The following is a 12033-nucleotide window of genomic DNA, read 5'->3' on the forward strand; positions in this document are numbered from 1 at the left end:
TATCGCAAAGTGCCAACCCGGCAATTCAACCTGAATACTGAGGTTTTAGTTTAGAAAAAACGGTTGGCTCCGAGGCGTGCGTTACTCGGGAGTAAGCTTGGTGGTAGTTGGTGGCTTTGCTTTGAAGCAATCGTGCAACTCTTCCAACAGGTGAATCACGACCCTAGGAGGGTTTATTCAGAAGCAAGCCCCATTGCCAGCAACCGAGCTTACTCCCTGGTAAAGGATTGCGCTTTAGTTCTTCACGTGAAAATCAGTGGGGTTTAACAGCGCTTAACAGGGTTACCTACACTGCTTCCCCAAAACTAGGTCTGAGGTTTAACACTAATAATTGAGCTCAGCAGCCCAGGCCAGCCTAGATTTGTGTGTGTGTGTGAGTGGGCGGGGGGGGGGAGCTCTGCTTGCTTGTGCCCACAGAGAGGGCTCTGAGTGCCACTTCTGGCACCCGTGCCATAGGTTCGCCACCACTGCCCTAATGCTTCAGGTTTTCCAGAGGGGCTGGTGACGGGGTAATATTTCTGTTCTTGCTCCCAGTAGTTTTTTCCCTCTTACTTCCTACCTTGCCACAATTGCTCTTCTGGCATCCCCTGTGAACTCAAAACAGCCTCTTTGCCCCAGACCCTTTCCCTCCCGCCAGCCACTGAGACTCCACTTTTTCTTTCCTTCCACTTTTACGCATCCATTAAAGAGTGACCTGTGAAACCCGCTGCCCTTTTCTTCAGTTCCCATTCCCTTCCACTGTAAGGCAGGGAGCAGGACCTGTAGCAGATTCTGCTGACTAGAAGAGCGCCTAGGACAGTGATGGCGAACCTTTTTGAGACCGAGTGCCCAAATTGCAACGCAAACCCCACTTATTTATCGCAAAGTGCCAACCCGGCAATTTAACCTGAATGCTGAGGTTTTAGTTTAGAAAAAAAACTGGTTGGCTCCCTCTTCCTCCGGCCCACCCACTCGAGCAGGGGCTAGCCCAGTGATGGCGAACCTTTTTGAGACCGAGTGCCCAAATCGCAACCCAAAACCCACTTATTTATCACAAAGTGCCAACATGGCAATTTAACCTGAATACTAAGGCTTTAGTTTAGAAAAAATGGTTGGCTCCGAGGCGTGCGTTACTCAGGAGTAAGCTTGGTGGTCCTCGGTGGCTTTGCTTTGAAGCAACCGTGCATCTCTTCCAACGGGTGAATCACGACCCTAGGAGGGTTTACTCAGAAGCAAACCCCATTGCCAGCAACCAAGCTTACTCCCAGGCAAAGGATCACGCTTTAGTTTTTCGCATGAAAATCAGTGGGGTTTAACAGCGCTTACCAGGGTTACCTACACTGCTTCCCCAAAACTTGGTCTTAGGTTTAATGCTAATAATCGAGCCCAGCGGCCCAGGCCAGCCTAGATGTGTGTGTGTGTGGGGGGGGGGTGATTTTCCGCCCCCACATGATGAACTCTGTGTGCACGGGCCCACAGAGAGGGCTTTGAGTGCCACCTCATAGGTTCGCCATCACTGGCCTAGGATTTCGGTCGGTTTCTGGAAATAACCCTGCAGCGCTGTAAGGAGTGTGCCGGCACATTTTCCCTCCCAAACTGCTTCTGTTGACACTTGACACACTGGGGAACCTGGAGCAATGGGGACACAGAGGAAGCGGGACCTGTGGCCACCCAGAACATGCCCCTCCCCCCTCCCTCCCGTTGAGCGACAGTAAGGGAGAAAAACTCCCCAATGCAGCATCAAGCCTGGCTGACGTGGCAACGGACCAATCTTTTCTCTCCCCTAGCCTCAGTTCCATTGGCACGTTTGACCATTCCAAGGTAGGCCACGGGTTCACACACTCTGAACCACGGGGGGGGGGGGGGGGGGCGTCACGTGAGTGAACAGATTTTACAAAACAAACCTTTCGTTTTCATCGTTGTGTGCAGTAAGCTCCCCAGAAACAGCCCTGGAAGAGACTCAAAGATTTTATTGACGAAATGCCACATGAGGAAACCTGGCCAGCCCAAAGGTGCAACTTTGGATTAGATCAAAAGAGAGGTGGATGAGAACTCACCTGCTGAAGGGGCTCCCCCCCCCCCAACCCTTCCGTCCAAAGATCTCGCTTCGTTTTGCTAGCAGAAACCCAGTGTGTAACATTCGCGGAGCTGAAATGTCCATTTATTTAATAGCAGTAATAATTTAAAATCATAAAAAACCCTTTTCTCGGTACCGCATTGCCAAAAGGGTGATGGTAAACGAAAAGGGGGGAGGAGAGGGGGGGAGAGGAGAGGAGTGAGGACAAAGCTCCGCAGGGACAGGAAGTGAGGTCAGATTTCTCCAGGCTCACATCCCTTTTCCGCAAGGACCGGCTGAAAGCTTCCGCAGCCCCTTCCCAGTGTGGAAATCCTGCCAGGGGGAGGAACGGGGGTGGATGTGGGTCGGTTACGCCGCCGTTTTCAGGGCTGAGGAACGCGGAACGTAAAGAGCTGAGGTGAAAGAGAGGGAAGGAGATTCGGGACAAAATGGTCAAGGAGTCCCAAACGACAAGCCCAGCCGTGCGAACCGCCTTCCCTTTGTAACTGCAGCCTCCCCCTCTGTGCTTTTCATGGGCCAATGGCTGTGGTTTTTCTGCAGGGCGGGGGCCCCCGGTTTTAGAAGTCCTTTGAAGGACAGCCCCCCCCCCACTGCCCCGCTCTGGAGACGGTGACATCACTGAACATCCTGGGGGAAAAGAAGGCCTCTCCGTCATGATGGAAAAATATCGGACCTCTCATCCTCCCCACCCCGTTGCTCTGTTCTGGGGGGGGGGGACCTCCCCCCCTTGCCCCAGGTGGAAGTGGCGAAGGGCCGCGACGTTAAAGAAGGGAATGCTGATGGCAACTTATTTTCATTTTTCTTGAGAGATTCATGAGTTGTTCGCAGAATTTTCGTTACTTGGTGAACTGGAGGAAGAGGAGGAGGAGGAGGAAGATGAAGAGGCAAAATTCATTGCTGAGAGTCCCGGGGGGTTTGTGGCTGTGTTCTGTCCGCTCAAGCTTTTCCGGCACACTGGACAGGTGTCGTGCTTTGGGGAGGAAAGCAAACGGAGAACAAGGTAAAGATGGGGAGGTTTTTTGGGGGGCGGGGGTAAGAAATCAGAAACAAAAGGCCGGTCTTCTGAACAGGAGTTCTCTCAAACACGGACACATACCCTGGGAGTCGTATGCCACGGTATTTGACCAGGCTCCTCTGGGTCCCGACTCAAACCTGTCTGGTTGGATGCACAGAGTCACCTCAATTGGGGAGGCAGGGGTACACAGTGTTGTGTTATCAGGGGCAACAACTCCAGGTCTTGACAAGCTATTGAACTAGAACAGGGGTCTGCAACCTGTGGCTCTCCCGATGCTCATGGACTACAATTCCCATCAGCCCCTGCCAGCACGGGGCCATGCTGGCAGGGGCTGATGGGATTTGTAGTCCACGAACATCGGGAGAGCCACAGGTTGCAGACCCCTGAACGAGAACTTCTGCTGGAACACTGTGTCCGGTTTTTTGGCACCAATGCTTGACAAAAGCTGGAACCACAGTTTATTTCATGCATTTATACCCAACCTGGGTTTGTTTCCCCGCTTCTCCATATGAAGCCTGCTGGGTGACCTTGGGCCAGTCACGGTTCTCTCAGAAGTCTTTGGCCCCACCTGCCTCCCAAGGTGTCTGTAGTTGGGAAGGGAATCACAAGCTGCTTTGAGACACAACGGCTGAGAAAAGCGGGGTATAAAAATCAGCTCTTCTTCAATGGGGACTTGAAGCAGCCTCCACTGCCTCCATTTCATCCTTACAACAATCTTGTGAGGTAGGTTAGGCCAAGAGTGTGTGACTGGCCCAAGGTTATCCAGTGAGTTTCCATGGCAAGGATGGGGATTTGAACCCATATCATTCCAATACCAATCTGATACTCTTAACCACTTCATCACACCGGCCCTCAGAACAACAGAATCAACGGTTCTATTAACAAAACTCACACAAGTACTTTCACTTTGTTTTTAGGGGCAGCAAGACACTACTGCAAAGGGATCGGATTCTGAAATGAACTAAGCCAGGATTTGCGCAGGCAACCTAATTCAGAAGAGTCCCAGAAGGAGCACTGAGAAGAGGCATAAAAATATAATAAACTCAGTTCACCGGCTACCGGTTCCTCTCTCAAATCAATCAATCAAACCATTGAACCCATTTGTCGTGATTTGTATCCTGCGGCCGCAAGTTCAAAATAAGATCCAAATTTGAAAATCAAGCCATCTGAACAATATCTAAAGCAGCGGTTCTCAACCTGGGGGTGGGGTCCCCTTTGGGGGTCGAACGACCCTTTCACAGGGGTCGCCTGAGACTCTCTGCATCAGCATTCTCCATCTGTAAAATGGATAAATGTTAGGGTTGGGGGTCACCACAACATGAGGAACTGTATTAAAGGGTCGCAGCATTAGGAAGGTTGAGAACCACTGCCTAAGACTCTCTGCATCAGTGTTCTCCATCTGTAAAATGGACAAATGTTAGAGTTGGGGGTCACCACAACATGAGGAACTGTATTAAAGGGTCGTGGCATTAGGAAGGTTGAGAACCACTGCCTAAGACTCTCTGCATCGGTGTTCTCCATCTGTAAAATGGATAAATGTTAGGGTTGGGGGTCCCCACAACATGAGGGACTGTATTAAAGGGTCGCAGCATTAGGAAGGTTGAGAACCACTGCCTAAGACTCTCTGCCTCAGTGTTCTCCATCTGTAAAATGGATCAATATTAGGAAGGTTGAGAACCACTGCCTAAGACTCTCTGCATCGGTGTTCTCCATCTGTAAAATGGATAAATGTTAGGGTTGGGGGTCCCCACAACATGAGGAACTGTATTAAAGGGTCGCGGCATTAGGAAGGTTGAGAACCACTGCCTAAGACTCTCTGCATCGGTGTTCTCCATCTGTAAAATGGATAACTGTTAGGGTTGGGGGTCCCCACAACATGAGGGACTGTATTAAAGGGTTGCGGCACTAGGAGGGTTGAGAACCACTGGCTAAAAGGCAACCAAGTTTTTAAAGTTCTTACCTTGCCGGGATCTGTCAGCAAGATGTATTGGTGAAAGCTTTCGTGGCCGGAATGACTGGAGCATTGTGGGTTTCCGGGCTGTATTGGCCGTGTTCCAGCAGCATTTTCTCCTGACGTTTCGCCCGCATCTGTGGCCGACATCTTCAGAGGATCTGATGGGAGTGAAGCAAGTGGAGTGCAGATACCTAGAGATTCATGGTCAAAATGGCTCCACAGACTCTAGCAAGAGTTCTGTCCCCTTTGATCGTCTCATCTTCTGGCAGAGCCCATCAAAGGGCACAGAGCTCTCGCTAGAGTTCGTGGAGCCATTTTGACCATGTGCTCGCCCAAGGCACTGAAGGATTACTCCACTTGCTTCACTCCCGTCAGATCCTCTGAAGATGCCGGCCACAGATGCAGGTGAAACATCAGGAGAAAATGTTGCTGGTACACGGCCACACAGTCTGGAAAACCCACCACGCTCCTGCCTGCAAGATGTTGGCAAGATCTGCCGATGGCGTTACCCAACCAATAAAAAAAAGCCACTGCAAGTTCTGACTGCCTCCAGCTTCCTGGAGAAAGGGCAAGGTGACAGGTAATAGAAATGTTTCTATCAGCTGCCCCGGGCTGGTCCACACTAACTGAAACCACTTGGTGAGAGATCGTTCACAGTTATTTTAGGTTTCAGTGCAGAGCCAATCACAAGCAACTACCGTGTTTCCCCAAATATAAGACAGTGTCTTATATTAATTTTTGCTCCCAATGATGTGCTATGTCTTATTTTCAGGGGATGTCTTATTTTTCTGTGTTCTGCTCGTCGGGCATGCTTCCAAACAAAAACTTTGCTATGTCTTACTTTCAGGGGATGCCTTATATGTCGCACTTCAGCAAAACCTCTACTATGTCTTATTTTTCAGGGACGTCTTATATTAGGGGAAACAGGGTAGTATTCCCTTGAAGCGTGGATCTTCCTCTTTGGGATTCACTGGGGCAATCAGAGAGGTTCTGAGGATGCTCTTGAACACAGGTGTCGAACTCGCGGCCTGCCAGATGTTCATGAACTACAATTCCCGTCAGCCCTTGCCAGGATAGCCAATGGTCATGTTGGGAGGGACTGATGGGAATTGTAGTTCGTTAACATCTGGAGGGCTGCAAGTTTGACACCCCTGCTCTTGAACATGAGGCCGCGGAAGGACAAGGGGGAGGAACTGGGTGTGCTTAGTGAAGAGCAGGGATGGTCAACAGCTGGCGCGCTTGTTAAACGTTGCCACGTGGCTTCCAACCATGGCAACCCCGTGAAGCAGCATGAAGGAACATGACCTCCCAAACATCCTACTGCTAACAGCCTTGCTCAGATCTGGCGCCTGAGGGCCTTGGCTTCCTTTATAGTACAGGTGTCAAACTCGCGGCCCTCCAGATGTTATGGACTACAGTTCCCATGTTGGCGGGGGAGGATGGGAACTGTAGTCCATAACATCTGGAGGGCCGCGAGTTTGACACCTGTGCGTTATAGAATTGAAAGATTTGAGGCCAGCCAAGCCTAAAAAACAAGGACTGTATATAGGACTGTATATAGGGATACAAGGCACTGAAGACGTTTCTGTTGAAAACGTGGACTAGCGCGCAACGCGTTCTGCGAATGTGGCTGCTGTCGCCGTAGTTTCTTCATCACTTGCTGAAGCTGCTGCTGTCTACTACCACAATTCATCTTAATATTTTTGATTCAATTGAATTTTGGAGATACTGACTCTTTGAACTGACTGGAACACAATATGACTATTGCAGGTTTCGTGCCTCATGGACAGTGCTTATGACATGCTCCCATTATATGTGTGTTTATTTCCTTTCTATCCAGTTAAATAATCACAATATATCTTTATGAATAATCTTTATGAACGGTTTATGAAGTATCTATTGAAATTATACTCAAACTAACTGCTTATACCTCATTGCCTTGTATCCCTATATATACAGTCCTTGTTTTTTAGGCTTAGCTGGCCTCAAATTTTTCAGTATTGGGTTGACTGTATATATTTGCTGATCTTTATAGAATTGATCCATCTCATACTGGGTCTTCCTCTTTTCCTGCCCCCTTCTCGTAATGTGACCACAGTACCATAGCCTCAGTTGGGCCATTTTCGCTTCTAGGGCGAGTTCAGGCACGATGGTGATCTAGAACCCACTTCATTCCTCTTTTTGGCAGTCCACGGCATCTGCAAAACTCTCTTCCGACCTCACATTTCAAAGAAATCTATTTCCCTCCTGCCAGCTTTCTTCATTATTCAACTTTCACACCCACACAAAGGAATCGGGCATGCATTAACTTGATCTTGGTTGCTGATGACACATCGCTGCCGGGGGCGGGGGGTGGGTGGGGATGACACACTACTATTCTGGCCTGCAGAGTGTGGCATGGTATTTTGTGGCACACAGCAGAGGGATCCCTTTTGGGGCAGCTGGTGCCAAAAATAATTGGTACAATGTCAGGGGCCGGCAGCGCACACAATATTCAACTGGGCCTGGCCTGGGCTTCACAGAGGTGACAGAGTCTTGCTCTCTGGAGTAGCTGGGAAAAAGATTTTGCCCTCTTTCAAATTGCAGAGCATCAGGTACTGAAGACACACCACATCTGTCCTCTCCCAGGTAATCACATCCGACTTCTTCAACTTGTCCCCGACTTCTTCAACTTGTCCCCGACTTCTTCAACTTGTCCTCTCCCAGGTAATCACATCCGACTTCTTCAACTTTTCCAGACCCTCAATTACCCTAGTTCAGTGGTGGTGAACCTTTGGTACTCCAGATGTTATGGACTACAATTCCCATCAGCCCCGCCAGCATGGCCAATTGGCCATGCTGGAAGGGGCTGATGGGAATTGTAGTCCATAACATCTGGAGTGCCAAAGGTTCGCCACCACGGCCCTAGTTGCTCTCCTACAAACACAATCCAATTTGCCCACTTTTTCTTTTAAGAGTGAAGCACCCAGAGTGACAAACAGGAGTCCCGATGAGATCAGCCCAGTGCAGAACTATTATTCTTTCTAATTTAGTACCAGGCGCAGTCAGAGCAATACAAGATTGCCTAGGAAAAAATGGATACCTGTGGCTTGGAGACAGTGTGGTGTAGTGGTTAAGACCCGGTAGACCTTAATCTGCAGAACCAGATTTGATTCCTTGCTCCTTCGCTTGAGTGGCTACCTCTCATCTGGTGAGCCAGATTGGTTTCCTCACTCCTACATTCCTGCTGGGTGACCTTGGGCTAGTTACAGTTCATTCAGTTCAGAAATTTTTCTCTCTTTCTCACAATACTAGAACCAGGGGGCATCCATTGAAAATGCTGGGGGGAAGAATTAGGACTAACCAAAGGAAACACTTCTTCACGCAACATGTGATTGGTGTTTGGAATATGCTGCCACAAGAGGGGGTGATGGCCACTCACCTGGATAGCCTTAAAAGGGGCTTGGACAGATTTATGGAGGAGAAGTCGATTTATGGCTGCCAATCTTGATCCTCTTGGATCTGAGATTGCAAATGCCTTAACAGTCCAGGTGCTCGGGAGCAACAGCCGCAGAAGGCCATTGCTTTCACCTCCTGCATGTGAGCTCCCAATGGCACCTGGTGGGCCACTGTGAGTAGAAGAGTGCTGGACTAGATGGACTCTGGTCTGATCCAGCTGGCTTGTTCTTATGTTCTTATTCAGAACTTGATCTGGGCACTTTCGCACGTGCAGAATAATCCACTTTCAATGCACTTTGCAGCTGGATTTTACTGTGCGAACTAGCAAAGTCCACTTGCACACCATTGTGAAAGTGGACTGAAAGTGCGTTATTCTGTACGTGCAAAAGTGCCCTCAGTCCTGCCTGCCTCACAAGGTGTCTGTTGTGGGGGGGAAAGGAGCCTGTAAGCCGCTTTGAGTCTCCTTACAGGAGAGAAAGGGGGGGTATTAATCCAAAGTCTTCTTTTTCTTCTTCTCCTTTCTGATAATGAGATGTCTGTTTCCAGTCGAATCTCACTTTTTGCTCTAGTGCATAGGTGTCAAACTCGCGGCCCTCCAGATGGTATGGACTACAGTTCCCATCATCCCCTGCCAGCATCACGCTGGCAGGGAATGATGGGAACTGTAGTCCATAGCATCTGGAGGGCCGCAAGTTTGACACCTGTGCTCTAGTGGCTAAGAAAATTCGAGCCAGAACTGTATCTAATTTGGCCTATACCTGTATTTGATTTTAGAATCTGTTTCTGTATTTGATTACGTCTGTTTTCAAATTGTATTCGATTTTATCGTCGGTAATGGAGACGATTTGATTGTCACGGCCTTCGGCCATAATAAACTATACCTGTCATAAGAACATCAGAAAGAGCCTGCTGGATCAGAGCAGAGTCCATCTAGTCCAGAACTCTGCTACTCGCAGTGGCCCACCAGGTGCCTTGGGGAGCTCACCTGCAGGATGTGAAAGCAAGGGCCTTCTGCTGCTGCTGCTGCTCCCGAATACCTGGTCTCCTAAGGCAGGGGTCTGCAACCTGCGGCTCTCCAGATGCTCATGAACTACAATTCCCGTCAGCCCCTGCCAGCATGGCCAACTGGAATTGTAGTTCATGAACATCTGGAGAGCCGCAGGTTGCAGACCTCTGTGCTAACTTTGCAATCTCACATCAAGGAGGATCAAGATTGGTAGCCAAAGATCGACTTCTCCTCCATCAATCTGTCCAATCCTCTTTTAAAGCTATCCAGGTTGGTGGCCATCACCCCCTCCTGCGGCTGTCCCTATAACTGGATCTACTGCACACTATATCTTCTCTCTAGTCCAGCTCGTTCCCCTCCCACTTCTACCACACCTTGAGAAAACACAGCTGGGTCCCCAGGTGATGGATGGGTATGCTTTCAGGGCCCGCCTCTGTAATGTAGGCCCCAGCTGACCTCTGTAATGTAGGCCCCAGCTGACACAATTAAGGACGGAGGCCGAGATGCAGATAATCCCAGCAGGTTATCAGGACCTCTCTCCATCCCCCCCACTTTCCCCCCTCCTCGGGCTGCTCACCTGTTCGAGCCAGGGGACTATACAGCCGTCGTGGAATAAATGGTTGCAGGGTAACTGCCGCACGCTCTCGCCAGCTTCGTAATCTTCTTTACAGACGGGGCACTCCAGGCCAGAACCTGCCGTTCCAGAAGGCACAACTTAGAACGGAGGGCGGACATCTGCCCCGCCCCCAAGGGTCGGCGTTTCTTTTGGGGCGAGTGGCCTTCCTCTGGGGGAAGAGGCGTGCCTCGCCAGCCAGAGGAAAACGTTGCTGTGGCCGTGGATGCAACTCAGGAAACTGCGAAAGCATTAAGATCTCAAAAATCCCAGAGCTAGAAACGGCAGAGGCGTAGCTGGGCCAAACTGCACCTGGTGCGCATTCTATATTTTCGGGGGGCCCCCACGGCACCCCCCCTTCCCACACTTACCTTAGTTCCTTTCCTTTTTCTAGAACTTTTTCAGGCTGCAAAAGGCCTGTTCGCAGTAAAAACAGCCTGAGGAACTACAGTTCCCAGGAGACCCTGGGGCTCACAAGGTCTCCTGGGAAGTATAGTTCCCATCAGGCCGTTTTTAAGCCTGAACTGTGAATAGGCCTCTTCTTCAGCCTGAAAAAGTTCTAGAAAAAGGAAAGGAACTAAGGTAAGTGTGGGAAGGAGGGGGGGGGGCGCCGTGGGAAAGGGGGAGGGGCCTTGGGGTGATTTTCTGCGCCCCCAGGCATGCGCCCAGTGCATAGCGCCCCCCCAGCCTCCTTGTAGCTCCGCCACTTAGCCACGGCCTGCATGGAAGGAAACGTACTGGAGCTATTTAATGGTCCAGTGTTCCTCCAGCAGCTGAAACTCACTGCATTCTGAATCCAAACGGGAGATGCACTTCACTCTTACGCCCCCTCAAAAGCTTAGCGAGTCTGAGAATTGCCTGATGTCAGGAGGAGCTCACGACAAGCTTCTGCCCTTGGAGGATGGATAAATGCACTGCATCTCTGCCAAAGGCAATGACTGAATAATCCAGCAATGTGGAAGTCACACTCCAAGGCAGAGGAAAGAGACTACCTGCTCAACAGGGGGAGACGGCAAGGGGGAAGACGGTAGTCATGGAGGGAGGCAACAGGCAGCCTCCTCCTCTGAACACATGGGTGAGGATCGCAGATAGCGCCATCCAAGCTGGGGGAGCTGAATCCGACGCTAGGAGTGGCACGGGGTCGTGCCAGCAGATTTGCCCTCCTCGGGGCACTATCCCCCACCCAGTGCAGGGGTAGATCTGCCGGCTGGCAGCTGCTATGGCTTTCCGTGACAACGGGACGTGGAGCTGAATGATGTGCCAGCTGCTGCTGGCGGTCTGGTGGGGGCAGTCTGGGGGTGGTCCAGGGGAGGAGCTGACATCCACAGTCTGGGGGAGGAGCTAACTTCCACCTGGCTGTTGCCCCCACTGTGCTGACAGCCAGGGGTTTGGACTTACACCCGTGGTGGCGAACCTTTGGCACTCCAGATGTTATGGACTACAATTCCCATCAGCCCCTGCCAGAATGGTCAATTGGCCATGCTGGCAGGGGCTGATGGGAATTGTAGTCCATAACATCTGGAGTGCCAAAGGTTCGCCACCACTGACTTACGCCACCTTCTTGGAGGCATACGTCCACTGAGCCCAATGGGGGCTTCCCAGCGGTAGGGGAGGCTTTTCGTGTTCTTTGCCCGCCCCCAAACCCCAAGACACCGGAAATCCCCCCCGGGAGCGGTTGGGGTGGTGTGGCTGGATGCCTGTCCTTTGGATGGGGCTGAGAAGCTTTCCACAAGGCACCATCAGTTCCCTCTCAGGGTGCAGGAGTACCCTGGTACAAAACCTAGAACAGGGGTCTGCAACCTGTGGCTCTCCAGATGTTCATGGACTACAAATCCCATCAGCCCCTGCCGGCATGGCCAACCACTGGCCAGGCCGGCAGGGGCTGATGGGATTTGTAGTCCATGAACATCTGGAGAACCACAGGTTGCAGACCCCTGGTCTAGAACAGACC

General features: G+C 50.8%; 1 protein-coding gene across 1 annotated transcript in view; it reads right to left on the bottom strand.

The window, feature by feature from the left end:
- Positions 1-1884: 1884 nt before the first annotated feature.
- RNF126 (ring finger protein 126) overlaps positions 1885-12033 on the bottom strand; it is a 32962-nt gene continuing 22813 nt past the window's right edge. The window contains exons 8-9 of the mRNA XM_048497214.1: positions 10047-10162; positions 1885-3026 (exon numbers count right to left, since the gene is read on the bottom strand). Coding sequence (XP_048353171.1) covers positions 2868-3026; positions 10047-10162 — 275 coding nt within the window. The 3' untranslated portion in view covers positions 1885-2867. The remainder of the gene's footprint in view (positions 3027-10046; positions 10163-12033) is intronic.

Source organism: Sphaerodactylus townsendi, linkage group LG05 (genome assembly GCF_021028975.2).
Source record: "Sphaerodactylus townsendi isolate TG3544 linkage group LG05, MPM_Stown_v2.3, whole genome shotgun sequence".
Taxonomy (NCBI): Eukaryota; Metazoa; Chordata; class Lepidosauria; order Squamata; family Sphaerodactylidae; genus Sphaerodactylus; species Sphaerodactylus townsendi.